The sequence below is a fragment of the Nicotiana tabacum genome, chromosome 7 (assembly GCF_000715075.1).
Source record: "Nicotiana tabacum cultivar K326 chromosome 7, ASM71507v2, whole genome shotgun sequence".
Lineage (NCBI taxonomy): Eukaryota > Viridiplantae > Streptophyta > Magnoliopsida > Solanales > Solanaceae > Nicotiana > Nicotiana tabacum.
In genome coordinates this window covers 19,079,910-19,097,750 of record NC_134086.1, presented here as the reverse complement: position 1 = coordinate 19,097,750, position 17,841 = coordinate 19,079,910, and the positions used below count along the sequence as shown (strand labels likewise).

At 35.6% G+C, this 17,841-nt stretch overlaps 2 protein-coding genes and 1 long non-coding RNA gene across 4 annotated transcripts; 1 reads left to right on the top strand and 2 right to left on the bottom strand.

Moving 5' to 3' along the window:
- Nucleotides 1-2,132: 2,132 nt before the first annotated feature.
- On the bottom strand, nucleotides 2,133-4,574 carry LOC142162004 (uncharacterized). The gene is made up of 4 exons (XM_075218301.1): nucleotides 4,126-4,574; nucleotides 3,237-4,014; nucleotides 3,026-3,140; nucleotides 2,133-2,308 (listed from the first exon to the last, which is right to left on the bottom strand). The coding sequence occupies exons 1-4, from the start codon at nucleotides 4,572-4,574 to the stop codon at nucleotides 2,133-2,135; spliced, it is 1,518 nt and encodes a 505-aa protein (XP_075074402.1).
- A 2,482-nt stretch (nucleotides 4,575-7,056) lies between these two features.
- LOC107766720 (ethylene-responsive transcription factor ERF098-like) lies at nucleotides 7,057-7,530 on the top strand. The gene has a single exon (XM_016585559.1). It carries the CDS (start codon nucleotides 7,057-7,059, stop codon nucleotides 7,528-7,530), a length of 474 nt encoding a protein of 157 aa, XP_016441045.1.
- A 2,974-nt stretch (nucleotides 7,531-10,504) lies between these two features.
- On the bottom strand, nucleotides 10,505-15,861 carry LOC107766719 (uncharacterized). 2 transcript variants are annotated; one of them, XR_001643774.2, is made up of 5 exons: nucleotides 15,596-15,855; nucleotides 13,405-13,494; nucleotides 12,158-12,236; nucleotides 11,920-12,003; nucleotides 10,505-10,690 (listed from the first exon to the last, which is right to left on the bottom strand). It is a non-coding gene; the product is annotated as an uncharacterized LOC107766719 (long non-coding RNA). The 2 variants fall into 2 exon arrangements; XR_001643775.2 differs by lacking the exon at nucleotides 10,505-10,690 and adding an exon at nucleotides 11,645-11,799 and having other exon boundaries at nucleotides 15,596-15,861.
- Between the last annotated feature and the right edge of the window lie 1,980 nt (nucleotides 15,862-17,841).

Genomic DNA, 17,841 nt, shown 5'->3' with positions numbered 1-17,841 from the left:
TATTTGTTATCATCATGATTTGGGTTGATTGCCATATTTGGGCTTCGTGCCAACTATTTGAACCCTTCGGGATTTTTATCACTATTTCCTCACTGTATTGACTTATTACTTGAACTCAGTCACTATTTCAATATATTTCTAACTGAGTGCGGCCGAGGGCCAGATATGAGGATACACTGAGTGATATAAGGCCGAGGGCCTGAGATACATTTATACTCCACAAGGTGGCTCGAGTGATGTGAGGCCGAGAGCTGAGAGATGATGCCACGAGATGGCTTGATATTGTGCTTGGACCGTAAGGGGACCCTCCGGAGTCTGCACACCCCCAGTGAGTGCGGGTACCCATTGAGATCTGAGAGTGAGCAGAGGGCCTGATATTATTCTGAGAGTGAGCCCTAGAGGCTGGTACTGTTCTGAGAGATTGCTCGAGGAGCTAACTTTTATGTGTTCATATTTCATATTTACTTTCCATTTTACATGTTATACTGTGGTATTTTTGCCCGAGGAACGGATGTTCTGTGCTTATCAGTACTAACTGGTTTGCATTCATTTGCGTACTATTGAAAAAGTCATTTTCAAAAGAGGTTTAAACGAATCTAAGATATTTCTAAAGATTTCACCGCTTCACTATTTTTCTCAAAGGGTTTTACACTGCTTCTATATAGCATGTTGGTTTGCTTCACGTGATTTCTTACTGCTCAGTTGTTATTTACCTTTATTACTCACTGGGTCAGAGTACTCACTTTAATCCCTTCACCTCGTGTGCAGATGTAGGTATTTATTCACCCGGTAGCGGGTTTTGGGCTGATCGGAAGCTGAGTCATCGGAGTTTAGCAAGGTGGCTGCCAGTGTTCACAGCTTCGCTTTTCTTCCTTTTCTTTTATCAGTCCTGTTTTGTACATTTCAAACCTTGTAGTTGTATTTATACTCTAATAGATGCTCGTGACTTGTGACACCCCGGTATCGGGCTGTGTTTGGGCTGTATCGCACTTTATAAAGAAATCTTTTGCTTAATTTGTGGTTATTTAATTTTACTAAAACTGTTTATTAATATTAACTATTCTGAAAAGGCGAAATGGGTTAGTTGGTTGGCCTTGTCTTCACGGGAGGCGCCATCACGACTGGATCGGGGTTTGGGTCGTGACAACTAGACTAGTCCCTTGCTTCTTTGTAAACAAAGAGTAATCAAACCCCTCTGTAAAAATCCTCAATTGATTAAGGCTTCAGTCAACTTTAAATTCCACTGTCTTGTTTCAATCCATAAAGGAATTTATGCAGCCTATAGACTTTTTCCCCCCTGGCTGGGCAATTCCTGTGGCAAACATATGCACATTTTTTCAGTGAGGTCACCTTGGAGGAACGCATTGTATACGTCCATCTGATGCAAATTCCAATTTTGTGTTGCTGTTAAGGAAAGAACCACTCTGACTATTACCATTTTAACTACAGGAGAGAAGGTCTCCTAGTAGTCAAGGCCTTCAATCTGATTATAACCTTTTGCAACCAATCGAGCTTTGTATCTCTCAACCTCCCCATTGGCTCTATATTTTATTTTGAATACCCATTTGTAGCCTATAGGAACTTTCCCTATTGACAAGTCTACTAAGGACCATGTTCCATTTTCTTTGAGGGCAGTCAACTCTTGGCTATGGCTTCTACCCATTTAGTGTCTGTTGCTGCTTCTTCATAGCTCAGAGGCTCCTTCAAGCTGGTGATCTTAGAAAGGTAAGATCTGTACTTGGTTGAGACACCATCATGGCTCAAGTAGTCTTGCATTGGATACTTTCAAGAAGGTTTGGAAGTTGAGTTTTTCAATAATCCATTGCACACATAGTCCTGCATCCAGACAAGTTCTTTCACAGTCTTGCTTGATTTTCTGGGTTGATCTTCTGGATAGGAAGTGTGAACTGCTTCTGAGGGTATTTCTCCTAGCTGTTGTGGCTGTTATGCATCTTCAAGCACCAGTGAGGATAAAGAAGATGGTGTTTCTGTAGCATGTGTTGTGTCATGAGGGAATACATCTACAGATGGAGGACTTGTAACTTAGATGTGGGATTTACATCTTCAGATGGAGGACATGGTGTTGGTATGTCATTACTGGTGTCAGGTTCAATCACTCCATTGGGAAAAACCTACAACTTTCCTTCCTTTAAAAGCTGAAAAGGAAATATGTTCTCTATGAACTTCACATCTCTGCTCACAAAAAAGGTGTTAGTTAAGAGATTATATAGCCTATAGCCTTTCTGAGATGAAGAATATCCCATGAGAACAGCTCCAATAGCCCATGCTGCAAATTTATCTCCTTCTACTGGAAGTTTAGCAAAAAGTAGACATCATATGGTCCTCATATGTTGTAAAAATGGTTCTCTCCCATATATCATCTCAAATGAGGACTTTCCTGATAGCACTGATAAAGGGAGTCTATTGATAATATAGACCGTTACATGTACATATTCTCCCCAGAACTTGAGAGATAAATGACCTTGCAAAGTATATGTCTATGTTTTCTCTCCACCACCCTATTCTGTTGTGAGGTGTGGGCACAAGAACTTTAGTGAATCATTCCATATAATTGAAATAAGCTACTGCATTCAGAATTGTAAAATTCAGTTCCATTGTCACTTCTCCGAATTTTGACTGTTCCACCAAATTGAGTTATTATTACGACAAAAAATTATTTTAAGAATAAAATCATATCACTCTTGAGTCTTAACAAGTAAACCCATATCATCCTATTGTAATTATCTACTATAATAAGAAAATATTTGTATCCATTATGACTTGCCACTCTATATGGACCCCATACATCTACATGAATCATCTCAAAAGGTTTAATTACTTGATCTACATGTACTCTTTAGGAAGGGCAATCTTCCTTGTCTGGCTAGAGGACAGATTGTGCAATCCCTTATTCTATCATTATTGATCTTGAACTTCATGTTTGGAATTTGTTTCACCACTTTATCTAGAGCATGCCCAAGTCTCCCATGCTATATTCCTAGATCCTCTTCTTTTTTGGAATCACCATGTGCTTGCACATCTGCAGCCTTGTTCTTATCCTTCTGATATTGCAGATTGTACAAGCCATCAAGATCCTTACCAATTCCCTTCACTTTCCCATTGTGAAGGTCCTGTATGATCTAAAAATCAGGATAGAAAGACAGAAATCATTGTAAGTCCCTTGTAAGTTTAGAGACAGACAATAAGTTATATTTAAAATCTTAAATATAGAGCACATTTGTAATGACACCATATTCACCAATTTTACTTTCTCCAGTACAAGCAATATCTAATGAAGTATCATCAGGTAAATGAACTTTAGATGCAGACTTTAGACTATCAATGTTTATCTTGTCATGTAATTCTCCGGTGTGAACCATGTGATTGGTTGCACCAAAGTCTACTATCCAGTTTTCATTCTTTGTTTTGTCAGGTGTTGTAGTGGCCTTAGTTGTACCTGCAAAATGCTTTGACTTATCACATTCATCTTTACTAATCAATTTTAAAATTTGATCATACTGTTCTTGAGTGAACATAATTAGCTGAGGCAGTGTAGGATTCGCAACTGGAGAGTTTAGCATCTGTTGTTCCTCCTGAGATACTGCATTTGCTGCTGCTTTGCCCATGAGTTGTTGTGCTTCATGTGTTGTGGTGTTAACCATTGGTCGTTGGGGAAAATTGTTGGATTTCTTCCTCATTTTGAAGTCGGTTGGATAGCCATGTATCTTATAACATGTTTCTCTTGTATGACCTTTGTAGTTGCAGAAATCAGAGAATAGATTGTTCCTTCTAGGTTTATAATTGTTGTCTATGGTCATATCCTCTTTATTAGTAAACAATGTTGTACTGTCTCCTGTGTCTAATGCTTGTGCAAACTTTCCCAGGCTTCTTTGGCTTTCTTCAGAGATTACAATAGAATATGCCTTGTTGACAGAAGGCACTGGGCTCATCATCAGAATTTGACTTCTAGGCTGCGCATATATCTCATTTAGGCCCATCAAGAACTGCAACAACCTTTGATATTAAAAATGCTCTGAACAACTCTTAGATTATGGACAATCACACCCAATACAAGGCATCAAATTCTTCCCATAGATTTATTAACTTTAAAAAATAGGCAGATACAGTAGAAATTCCTTACGATAGAGTTGCAATTTCTTTATGTAGAAAGAAAATACGAGATTCATCCACTTTATCATATTTGCCTTCAAATCTGTCCAAACTTTATGTGCACTTGATTTGTACACAATTCCACTGAGCAATTTATTGCTCACAGCATTCATAATCCAAGACAAAACTATTGCATTACATTTCTCCCAAAGTTCATGCAATGACGGATCAAACTTATCCTTAGTACATCGTCTATCAACAAACACTAGTTTACACTTACTTATCAATCCTATTTTTATAGATCTACTCCATAATGCATAGTTCTCAGTTCTAGTCAGCTGAATTGAAATCAAGGAACTACCTGGAATGTCACTTAGCTGTAAGAACAGAGGGTGATGATGATTGATAGTTGTCGTAGTTGTTCCTGTGCTGGTTCCAGCGGAAACTTCTTCTCCAATCGCCATAGTTATCAATTCAAGTGATCTAAGTTCTGAATTTCACAATTAATAGAATCTCCAGTCGCACATTGCTAAAATTGGTAAACCCTAGCTTAATCGATCGTGAAAATCACAATCGATCTACAACAAAAAATTTTGTCAGAGGAAACGAGGAATGATAATTGCAGCGAATAGTAATCTATCATCCCTGCTCTGATACCATAATGAAGATTTGAGAGAGTTTCATCGAGGATGAAGATGATAAAATGAACAAGAATGTTCTAGAGATTGTTCTCCATTTGAGAGAAATCTAAATTGTATTATGATAAAATCTGAAGAGTACAATGAGTTAATCCTGTATATATACACTCCACAATTCGTACCTAATCTACAGCTATTTTATCAACTACACTGACCAATCCTATAATTAGTTATAGCTAACTAATTGCCTTCTTAACCAACTTAATCTACTCTCACGTGACTGGCACATGACCATTCCTTTCTTCAATAGATAATATGGTTACAAACTTTAACAGAGAACCAAATCTAAGGCCCAGTTTATCCATAATTTTTTTCCTTTTTCCCAAAATAAAATTTCAAAAATGTGTTTGTCCATAAATTTTGCAAGTTCTTGAAAACTTTTCGACAAATGAGTTTTTCAAAAGATCACTTTTTCAAAATTTTCATAATTCTTTTTCCCTACTAACAAAACTGCAATATTTTTTTAAGTGAAATGTATGTCCAAATATAATTTCAAATTTGAAATGCTATTTATACTTTTTTTTCTTCAAAAATTATAATTTTTACGTCCAAACGCCTACTAAGAATAAAGAGAGTGATAACCATCCTTTGCCCTTTTCCTTCTAGAAAAAAGAAACAAAAATAGGGCAGGAAAAGAATAAAATATATATTACCTGTACAAATATATTCTCATCATTTCCATACTTGGAAAATTTTTCCATATCTATTTGTTCGAAATTTTCAGTATCAATTATTTTTAAGAAGGTAATTTGTGCCTCCTACATTTTCTTGTGCTGGTGAATAAAACAAAATAGAACTATTTTCTTGAACGATTTGACTCTTCCACTTTTAAATATAGCTTAAAAAGAACTAGAATATGTATTTGTGGCTCCTAATTGTCTATGAGCAGATCCACACTGTGTAATGAATACAGTCGCATTCACTTCTTGGTTGTAATTAAACTAAAATTTTCAGAATATATTTATACAAATTTACACTCATTGACAAATTAAAAAGATTAGCAAACATAATAATACTTCAAAACAACTAATTTAATTTGGATTTTTTCCAACATATTGGGTATATCTGTATTCATGTTTATCTTAATTATTGGCTTAGTGTAAATGGCAAAAGGGGACATTAGAATGGTTTTATAAATAGCTAATAATATTGAGACGGTTATGAATTCTATTTAATTTCTTATATTTAATCAAACATTATGAATTCTATTTAATTTCTTATATTTAATCAAACATCCCAAATTCATTTATTTCAACTACAGTAAATGATCTTTTCATATAATTTTTTCTCTAATTTATCGGAGTTAACATTGATATTTGATAAATAAGTGGGACTTTTACACATCTAACGAATACATATGTGCAGATTCAATTATAATATAAATTTGAGTTTCACCAAAAGGTTTAACAACAATAATTAAGGCAAATCTTCCCAGACTTAAGATCTTCTAAGATTAAGGAATCTTATCTAAGTTCATTTAGTTAATTATATGTTTCCTTGAGGTGATCTATAAATTTTAAAAATATTATCACAAAAGAACGAGGATGACACCATTAAGATAATTTAAAATGATTCATAAATTAAAATGAGAGCACATTAATTACGGATAAGTATTTAAAAGTATGCCATACAACCACTTCGATATTTCTGAATTTTGGAGCTTTCTAACAGCATCCCATTTTAAATTTTTGTTACTACTAGTTTTTACATCAAATCTATTTCGAATAAAACAATCCAGTCAAAAATACTAGTGGTATATGGATAAAACCTTTTACAAGTTTTTAAGAGCAAATATATATCTCTTGAATATCACAGCTCAGATCTTCGCGAACAATTGAATAACTTTTGAAGTAACTTGGTAAATTATTATGAGTTTAAGTTTTATATATTAAGAGCCTACAAATTATTTACATATTCAAGTCGCTAATAATGTAATTACAAGTAAATCTCCATAATACACATTAATCCGTAACCTGATACAAATGCTAACAAACTTGTTGTCGCAGGTTAAACAAAACAGATAATTAGTGTCAATGCATATAATTCACATCCAGTTATTTATTACACTAAAAATTACACCAATTAATTATCTAATTACCAAATATCTTACTTCTCATAAAAGTTGCAAGAATAAAAAAGGTCCTACAATATAATCTTATATCTAACCATCCCATTAAGGTCTATATAAATCGATATTCCTAAGTCCTTATAACGTCAAATTGAAAAAATAACTCCACATATAATTAACATGGAGGGAAATTCTTCAAGAGGAAAAAAGGCCATGCAAGAGAAGGAAAGTAGCAACAACAAAGGGAAGGAAGAAGTGAAATACCGCGGCGTTCGAAGGCGGCCGTGGGGGAAATTCGCGGCGGAGATACGTGATCCGACGAGGCCGGGTTCCCGGCAGTGGCTCGGGACGTTCGACACGGCGGAGGAGGCAGCTAGGGCTTATGATAGGGCTGCATTTAACCTAAGAGGACATCTTGCTACTTTAAATTTCCCTAATGAGTATTATAATCAACTCCAATATCCTCCTTTATATTATCGTAACTCAATTTCTTCACCAACAAATGTTGCTTCAAGTCCAAGAGGAAGTTTAGAGAATGGAAATTCATCATCATCAACTGGGAAAGCTAAAGAAATTATTGAGCTTGAGTGTCTAGATAATAGTGTTCTAGAGGAGCTTCTTGGTGCAGAAGACTCAAAAGTGAAGAGAAAGTAAGGTTAAGGTTTGTAAACTTTTCTTTGGGATTTTACACCCAATGTCCGGTACCTGCTTTAGGGCTCGACTAATTTGAATTTGTGCCGTGTAAGGCCTATTAAAGGGGGAAATGTTCTATATCAGAAATTTATCTTAGTTTCTTGATGTTCATTATCAAAATTCTTCATCTTTTGTTTCATCAGAAGTTCTTTTTTCTTCTTTAATTTCCCATAATTTATTGTTCAGTTTAAGCTTATCAATTATTCTGAGCCGAGAGTCTTTCGGAAATAGTCTCTCTACCTCCCAAGGGTTAGGTAAAGTCTGCATACACATTGCCGTCCCCAGACCCCACTGAGTTTGTTATTGTTTGTTTAGTTTAAGCTTATCAATCATCATAAACAACATGTTAGGTGTTGTTATCAAAACTTTTATTTAATATTTTATTGGAAAACCAAAAATGGAGCATTTGAGGTTTGCTATTGATTTTGATTTCTACATTTCTTGATATTTGATAGGAGCTGAACTGTAATGGTATCTTTCTTGAGAATGTGAATTGCCCAAACAGTAAGTTCAGACGTATATTTATTCTTTATTTTTTGACATATGAAGGACTAAGCGAACTTTAATTTATTCGTCGAATAAGTCAAAAACAAAATATGATAAGATAATCAGATAATTTGAAACAATTAATGAAGTGGATAATCTAAATAATTAGTGAGATATATTTGTCCTTTAGTTTCAATTTCTGTAAACTGAGATTTTCTTTTTTCTTTTTTTCACCCAAAAAACGTGATTATATGTAACCGACTAAAAGTTGGTTCAAACTTCAACTAAACGTAAGAGATCTATATTTTTACACGTAAGAGGTTCATTTTCATAATTTTAAAATTATAAAGGAACATGATGCAACATTTCCTCTAATGTAACTGATCAAAAGGGCAGGGAAGAAAGCCTTGCATTACCAATACAAAGTGACAAAAAAAAAAATAAACAAAACAAATGGGATAAAGAAAATAAATGCCTATAATCTTGTGCAAAATAAGGAAGTCCGATGAATTGTTTTGCAACGTAAAAACTGTTCCTTTTTAGTGAAATCACTGTGCGATAAAGAGTGAATCACTTTATGATTATTCTCTTTTGACTCATTCAAAGTTCCGTAGGACTAATCAAGAATCCATCTATAGGAAAGAATAAAGGTCAAAATGAACACACAGGGAGATGCTATTTTTTTTTAGTTTCCGATACCAAATACTCATTTTGGAGTCCGGCTAAATCTAGATTCACACCGAAAGTCCTATATTGAGGGGGTAATACGCTTCACTTCATACTTAAGCTCAAAACAAAGACCTCTGGTTAATTATGTATAAATGAATACTTACTGCAATACCACAACACCACAATTTTTGTTGGTCAAAGTGATGAGATTTCAATAGTAAAAAGGGGATTATTGTCTATATTCAAGATTAAGGTAAGCAATTTGTCTGTTTAATTTTGACCAATCGCAACTTCGTCATTTTATCAACTTTTAGATGGTGATAACATTCGTGGTTTCGAATATATGATTTTCTTTAAAGAAACTCTGAATCTTCTTTTTTAAGATTACGTGCATGGGGAACATGGTGATACCATGAAAAAGTTATGCTTAACTGAAGTTGGAATGGTATCTAAGTACGACTAATTAAGCAAAATATCCAACGCGACCTTTACTACTAAAGTTATTATAAGTTAAATTTATCATTTTACTTTTTTTGTTATTTCCCTAAATAAACACTGTGATTAGCATATTCAGATCACGATATCATCCTTCTCACCCTTCGTCGCTCAACCATCAAAACGTGGTATATAATTAATATTTTTTTTTTTGTGGTTGAGAAACACATATTAATATTGGATATTGTTGCACCCGAGCCTGCTGTCGAATCCTTTGTAGTTTTGCAATCCCATCTATCTATAACTAAAAGTTGCTAAATTCGGGTCATCTTTAATAGGATTGGATTAAGTTTGGATAGATTGAGTCCCATTTAATGGATGTATATCACATTGAGAATTGACTCGTTGATCAATGACATACAACGCCTGGTATCATTAAGTTATTCGTGTTCCTTAATTATATGACAATCACATATGAAAGTACAAGAGGGGCGTATTCATGTACGCATGTTACAAATTTAGTCGACTATAGTTTAGACTTAATCAATTAATACGGAGATAGCCTGCACAAAATTATTAGTCCTTTCGATTCAAACAAGTGTAAATCACAACAAACAGTAAAGGGCTAAAAATAATATGAGAGCGATAAAGTAAATGACAGAAGAAATTTTTATATTGGTTCGGAATCAATGTGGTATCCTAATCCAGTCCTCTTGGGTTGCAAGAGTGTTATCTTTTAGAGCTCTTTGTAAATTGGGTTGAGTACAAGTTTTATGGTTTCTAGCGTTCAACACCAACGTTTACAAGGGTTTTCACTCGCTCACCAACAACAAACAAGCAAGAAATCGGACCTTTTGTGGCGACCTTTGTCGCTACAACAGCCCAAAAAGTCGCCGCTACAAGTTATTAGTAGCAACCTTAAGGCTGCTGCAAGTAACTACTTTACTGAATGTTTATTGTGACGATTCTTTTAGGGTCGCCACAAAAACAACCCATTTGTTGCGACTATACTCCTCGCTAAAAGCAGACATGTACGTAACAAAAAAGGTTCCACAATATAGATTTAAAGTGGGTTGCCGCTGAAGAATGACTTGTAGTAACGACTATAGTCGCCACTAAAGCACTATTATCTTCAGTGGAAACTATTGTCGCCACAATATCCTAAGGTTTAGTAGCAGTCTTGGTCGCCACAATTACTAACCGTTTCAGTGACAACGTTTGGTCGCCACTAATACATTTTTTTCAACTACTATATTTCCAAAATTCTATCATTTTCAGTGACACCCTAATTATAAGATTAATATACATGTATTTTTATACCATTTGACAACAAATACCAAAAATATTTGTTAAACTGAATATTATAGATGCTTCCATTACCAAAATGTCAAATAATATGTACTACACAATAATTCATCATTCATTGTCAATGTATCCATAAACATATGATAAGAAAAATAATAACTAGGATTTAGGGCCTCCAAACTCCTCCACGATCGACAACATTTGTGATTGATTAAGAGCCTCATCCCTGATATTAAGGAAGAAAAATAGGAGATCACTTTGACAATTTTTATAATTTGATTCTAATAGAAAAAGGGTGGCCACAATATATAGGAATAAAAGAGCGCAAAATGCATTATAAAAAGCAAAGGGAAAGTTTGACCAAGAATGTTAAGTCTCAAGCCGTGTAATAGTTATACTAGGTACATGCATGAGCAAAATTAGTTAAGAAAACAGTCAAAGGCTGCAGAAATTATACAATAGCCTTCAGTAATTTCAGTTCTTTTTTCAATTGGGACCGGCAATCCCTAAGTAAGAACACTTACCAGTTATTCTAATAAGTACCACAACGCATAGCAAAACTCGAACCAAATTGAAAAACTCTGAATTAAAATCCAGAAGTGAGGCCAAGAACTCGGAAGAAAGGAGAAAGTAACGTAAGACAAGGAGAGCTCTGGAAGACTACAGCGAATTCTTTAAAGTATGGGTATGGATATGAAGGTAGAAGACAGGTGCAAAATAGGTGTCACCTACACGTATTAGAAATTGCGGATTTACCCTTGGTCGTCCAAGGAACCTTCACTTATTAATAAGCTAAATAACCTCAACACCTCCAACACCACATTTATCCTTCATGTCAACAACAAAATTACTTATTTGATATAGGATCTCAATCAATTCCTAATCTTTTCGCCAATACAAGTATCCCCAAGGCCTTTCTCTGCTAACAAAACAAACTGCAACAATAAAACAACAATAACCCACAAATAACAACATCAACAACAATCACCCAGTATAATCCCACAAGTGGGATTTGGGGAGGGTGGGATGTACGCAGTCTTACCCCTACCCTGGAAGGGCAGAGAGACTGTTTCGATAGACCCTCGGCTAAAGAAGGTGAAAGAAGCCCTGATAGCAAGTAATAGCAAGACAAATAATTAGAAAACTAAATCGAAAATAGCAATAAAGAATATGAAAGGGGTACTGATAACAAATATGCTTCAATTACATGATTTGCAAAATTGAAGGTTTTACACAAAAGGAATGGCAACTTTGAAATACAAGAACAAGTAACAATGGAGTCATAACTTGCACATATGATTAGATTGATTGATCTAACCATAACTGAAATATCACCTATCAAAAAAGGAAGAAAAGAAAAAGAAAAGAAACCTTAATGGAAACATCTAAAGTTCATAACAAAATGCAAAAGCCTGCATAGTGATGGTTTGTGTAATCAGAGTAACGCATTCAAACCTGCTGCCATGTGGTATCAACAGGAGGCTGTCTACGGGCATCAATCGCATCAAAATCAAGGATCCCATAGTCCCTTAGACGGATCTGAGGTAAGGAAAAACAGTCATGCTAATGCCGGTCATAGAAAATGAAAAACAATCTCCACAATGCTATAACCATGGAAAATGATATATGCAAGCCTCCCAAAACGAAGATTGCAGATTACTAATGACATGCTAAAAAGAGATGCCAAACTAACCCTGAGAAATGCGCGGATTCGCTGCAAATAACCAACAGCACCACCAAGTGCGGCCTACAATAGTCAATACGAAATACTCCTATGTCCCAAAAAAGAAAGACCAAGATTGGTGAACGACGGTCAAAGTATGTCATTTTATACGTTCATTTGAGCATCAATTCCTCAAATTTTAAATAAATAAACCTTTTTAGAGACAACGTAAAAACTACCATAAATCACATTTGCTAAATTTAAAAGTACTTTGATATGTTTGAAAAAATAAATTAATAAGAGTTATGCCTCTTCAAATAGTAACAGCATCATCATACGAAGTAGGACAAGCAGAGCATATCATTTTTTATTTTTTGATGAGCAGGCAGAGAGTATGACACTGTGTCTTGTGTACTACGGTATTTCAATCTTGTCTGAGTTTTTCGCCTTTCATGCATGTTTTTTTTCTAATATACTACTCTTATTTGTCCATAGAAAACTACAACATAAACAATTCAAGTACATCTTTCCCTTTGACTTTTGTTAGATGACTGGACAGAATTCATAGAATCCAAGTACTTTGCAACTATTCTGTTTCAAGCCCCCAGGTCACAATCTTCATGTTCTTTTAATTAGGTGTAATTGGCATCTTAGTTCTCTAATTACATAATAAATCAATACCAAATATAATCACAAAAACTAAATAGAAGAAATACACTAGCTTCGCAGGAGGGAGGAACCAAGCCATGAAGAGCCAAGCTGGGGAACTTACTTTGAAGGGAAAACTACGCTCTCTTGCACTATTGAGATTCTTGACAATTTCTCCATATGCAGCAGCTTTTTTCTCAACGATGGCCTATTGGCTAATGGTACAGACTCCACACTAGCTGGACCGGAAGAAATCTGAGAGCTATATGTCAAAGATGCTATTTGCCCCTAACGACCACCTAAAGGGCTTGATTCACTGATATTAGTCCTAGGTAAGGTAGAAATTCAGCTTAGGCTCTGGAGGAAGTCCCCTTTTTCCTTCTTCCAGTCATTTTGTAACAAAGTCCACAATGCAACTAGACTTTAAATAAGCATAAAAGACAAAGGAACCAAACAGATACATATTAAAATCTAGATAGAAAAGAAATAATAAAAGTAATATGGCCTTTTCATGTCGAACTTAAGCAGCTAATAATTGATTCTGATAAGAATCAAAAGATGTAAGTTGTGATGTTAGCAACTCACACCACAAAGAAGATAACCATATGAAAAGCAGCAGGGCAACTAACCTCCAGAACTTTCATCATGTAATCATTAAAAAAAATTAGGTTATCCTTCTGAGCTTCTTGGACCGCAGAGACCATTGCCATTTCATGGATCTGTTTTGCAGCTCCCAAGATTACAACATCAAGCATTATTATCCTTTATCGTATGAAGTAAAATAGAGCAATGCACAAAATATAATGATGCAGTTGGATATTACAAAAGTATCAAACTGACAAAGAAAAAAAGATCAAACAGCAGAAAAAGATATGAGATATCCTGAGATGATGATGCATTTCAAGCGAAACAGAAGGTGATTCGTGGAGATGCTGAAATGTATTCCTTTACTCATTACTGGGAGGGAGAGAAAACAACACTAGGTAGAGAATACCCATTTTGAAAAAACTTAAATTGGATTACGAGTACTACTCCAGAGCACACTGCGCAGAAAAACATCTAAAAGGTCTTGCAAAACACACAAATGCAATTTGTGGCTTTTACAAGTACTTTACAACTCCTAAAATCCACAATAAAAAAAAACCACAACTATAAGAACAATCTCTCTTTGGTTGCAGGATCTCCTTATCGGGGGAAGAGTGTTAAAATCTTTTTGATAAATCAAATTCGTATCATTGATATTGCACCAAGGTAGTACCAAAATAATTGCAATGTAAATAAGTAGCTAAGCAACCATCTTCTAACACGTTGCATGAAACATCTATGCATACGAGCATTTTCTCCTTACACCAAATGAAAATATGAAAGAGAAATGACTTTACAACACTGCTAATTTGCTACCCTCTCTCCCCCAGGAATATTCCCCGTTAACACCACTAATCGTTCCAAAATAATGGATTAAGGTATAACTGGTTGTCACTCTAACAAGGTATCATTCTCTCGTATACGATGATATCATCCCTCATCTACACTCCCTGAACATCACCATTTTCCCTTCTCCAATTCCCATCCAGCTCATGCAGTCTGACTTTGCTTCTCAAAAGGAGTATTATAATAGAAACCTAGTTACTAACTTACTATAACAAAGTATCAATCTCTTGTATTCAATAATATCATCTCTCATCTCCAATCCCTCAATATCCCTCAATAACCCACAAATAAAAAACAATAAATACCCAAATACTATAAAAGTTTGTGCTTCTGCTACTAAGAAAAGAAAAACCCAACTTTTATAATTAACACAAAATTACTACTCGATTTCGTTAGAGAAAGAGATAGCGAGAGACTAGATGCTGGCAAGACCGCAAATCAAAAATAGTTTACTACTCAATTTTTTCGGAGAGGTGGATGTTGAGGATGTTGAGGTGGATGTTGAGGTGGATGTGCGGGCATACGAGGATGGATAAGATTAGGAATGAAGATATTCGAGAGAAGGTGGGCGTGGCCCCCATGGAGGACAAGATGCGGGAAATAAGACTCAGATGGTTCGGGCACATTCAGAGGAGGAGCACTGATGCACACGTGAGGAGGTGTGAGCGACTGGCTGTAGTGGGCACGCGGAGAGGTAGAGGGCGATCTAAGAAGTATTGGGGAGAGTTGATCAGACAGAACATGATGCGACTTAGGATTACTGAGGACATGACCCTTGACAGAGAATTATGGAGGTCGAGCATTAAGGTTGTAGGTTAGGGGAAAGTTGTGAATATTTCTACAGCACAATAGAGTGAGACTAGCTAGTTAGGAGTTAGACTAAGAATGTCATTGGTCGTCTGTTGATGCAGGGCTTTACCTGATAGTTTTTACTATACCAACTATTTATTTCGTATTTCGTATTCTGTATTTCATATCTCTTATATTGCTGTTATTGTATTATGTATGGTACTAATATATCGGCTCCTGTTGCTTTTTTTTTTAGCCGAGGGTCTCCTGGAAACAGCCTCTCTACCCTTCGGGGTAGGGGTAAGGTCTGCGTACATATTACCCTCCCCAGACCCCACTTGTGGGATTATACTGGGTTGTTGTTGTTGTTGTTGTTGTTACTCAATTTTTTCGGAGGCCGAGAGAAGTTCAGCATCGGACTGAAAACTCGGAACCCCCGCTGACTCCTCACCACAGACTATTACTGTATGAATTTCTTATATAGATTTTAACGGGGTCACAAAAATTATAGGTGAAATATGTGAAAGCATTGAAATTATCAGTCTCGCTAATTGTATATACCATCGAAAAGGGATTTGAGTTTGAGATAGGAGCACGTACCTGATGGAGTCACGATTTCTGATTAGGGCTTTTGTGTTGCTATCAGATGGATCAAAATTTGTGATTTGAGCGGTTTGAATTGAGAGATTTGAGCAAAGAGGAAATTGAGAGGGATAATTTTCTATATCTATAGAGAGATGAGCAAGAGAAGAGGACCAACATCAATGTGTGCTGCTTTTTTCATTTAATAAGAGTAGTTTTTCTTAAAAGCTTTTATTAGTGTTAGAGGCGACTGACTCGCCACAAAAAGGCCTTCAGAGGCGACAGTATAAAAGTCGCTCAAAACTCTCAAGACAAAAATTCGTTCTTAGCGGGAAAGAAAAATTGAGTGTTTAGCTTAACGTATTAGGAGCGACCTTTGAAAACTCGCCACTAAAAGTTTACCTTCTGTTGCGATAATTATAGTCGCCACAAAAAGTCTAGCTTTTGCTACAATAAATCAAGTCGCCACTAAATATTGCCACAATAAGTCTGATTTCTTGTAGTGGTTGATTTTGACACACTCACCAACAATGTACAAGGTTGGTTTTCACTCGCTCACCAACAACGACACTTTGGTTTTCACTAGCTTACCAAGAAAACGAACAATGACACAACCTCTCAATATTTCTCTCTTTCTCTCTATTTTTTATGATACTTGTAAAATTAAGAATACAGTGCTTAACTAAGGTGTAGAAAGAATAGGAAAGTTGTCTACGAAGCTGGTGCATTTCTTCTTCCCGAGCTGCTCCTATTTATAGTGCCTTTGATTTTGATTGTTGCTAATAGCAAATCTAGATCCCTTTGAATATTCCTTTGAGTTGATTCGTCAGCAAGATGATTTTTGCCTTAATAAATGCGTGGATGTCACTACCCAAAATTCTTATCCGTCGTGATGGCGCCTAACACACTAACTAGGCTAGCCGAAACATGATAACGAAGGCAAAAAGAATAACGAAATTTATAGAAATAGCATAAGTCTGAGGTCTCAATACAGTATAACTGCTAACACAAAGTAAATCCCCCAAAATCTGGTAAATACATAGTTATGAGCTTCTATAACAAAATACAAGTCTGAAACTGAACAATAAATACAGTGAATGAACTGTAACAACAACATGAAAGGTGTACTATCATAGCTCAAATCGGTAATTTCATCAGCGAATAACATTTATCAGTTCATTGGGGGATTAAACCCTTATGTAGCCTCAAACATGGCTCAAACAATTCATAAAAATGTCAAAAAAGTGCAAAGCATCATAGCTTAAGGTTTAACAGTCAATTATAGGCTCAAAATAGCTTGGGCACAATCCGAGCATGAATAAATAACCCTGATGTCAGCACATGGGTTCAACCCCATGCATGTGCGCATCCAATAGCACGTAACTATCACAATAATTCAAGTAACTAATGTCTCACCCAAGTTTAGATAAGATACATACCTCGAGTAAATCAAATCGCTCTGCTACCAAGCCCTTTGCATGTGTATCAATCTCCGGGAGGCTTGAATCTAGCCAAAAACATCGTAATACTATCAATAAAAGCTATAGGAATTGATTCCAAATGATAAAGGGTAAGATCTTTAACCAAAAATCAAAAGCCAACCCAAAAGTCAACCCTAAGCCCACGCCTCGGAACCCAACAAAATATACAAAATCCAAATATATATTCACTAACGAGTCAAGCCATACCAAAATCATCCAATTCCCACCATAAATCGACCATCAAACCCCCAAATCTCACTCTCCAATCCCTAGTCTAAAATTTCCTAAATCTCACCTTAAAACACATAATGTAGGTGGGAAATTCAATGAGTATACAATATTAATGAATAAATGTTTACCTTAAAAATGGTAATTATAATTAGATTTGATTTTGTGGTTCTAAAAATACGTGATCTATTTTTATGCTAGTTGTTTAGGCAATAGATGCTAAGTAAGAGTTTCGAAAATATGATAAGAGCTTGTCAATTGTAAAATGACCAAACCGAAGGGCTTGAAATCGTGGCCTCGAGCTGGCATATACGGGCCTCGAGGTCGAGCGGGATGCTCGGTTTAGAGAAATCAAGGGAGGAATAACAGTTATGAGAGCTAAGATTGTGGCTCTTTAGAGAGCAGAGAGTTCAACAATAAATGAAGAACAATAAATAGAACTTAATAGATATGAGCAATAAATATAAGTGATTAGAACAAGAGAATATGTTAAAAAGCAGAGTGAATGTTCTTGTATATTCAATATTGAGTATGCGGTCCCTTGCAAAGTGACAA

What these genes read in the sequence shown, in the direction of transcription:
- LOC142162004 (XM_075218301.1), bottom strand. Translation starts at nt 4,574, where the DNA reads ATGGCGATTGGAGAAGAAGTTTCCGCTGGAACCAGCACAGGAACAACT. An exon ending in TATCGTAAGGAATTTCTACT is followed by an intron (nt 4,015 to 4,125) that starts GTATCTGCCTAT and finishes TTAATATCAAAG; the next exon opens with GTTGTTGCAGTTCTTGATGG. An exon ending in TGCAGATGTGCAAGCACATG is followed by an intron (nt 2,309 to 3,025) that starts GTGATTCCAAAA and finishes CTAAACTTCCAG; the next exon opens with TAGAAGGAGATAAATTTGCA.
- LOC107766720 (XM_016585559.1), top strand. Translation starts at nt 7,057, where the DNA reads ATGGAGGGAAATTCTTCAAGAGGAAAAAAGGCCATGCAAGAGAAGGAA.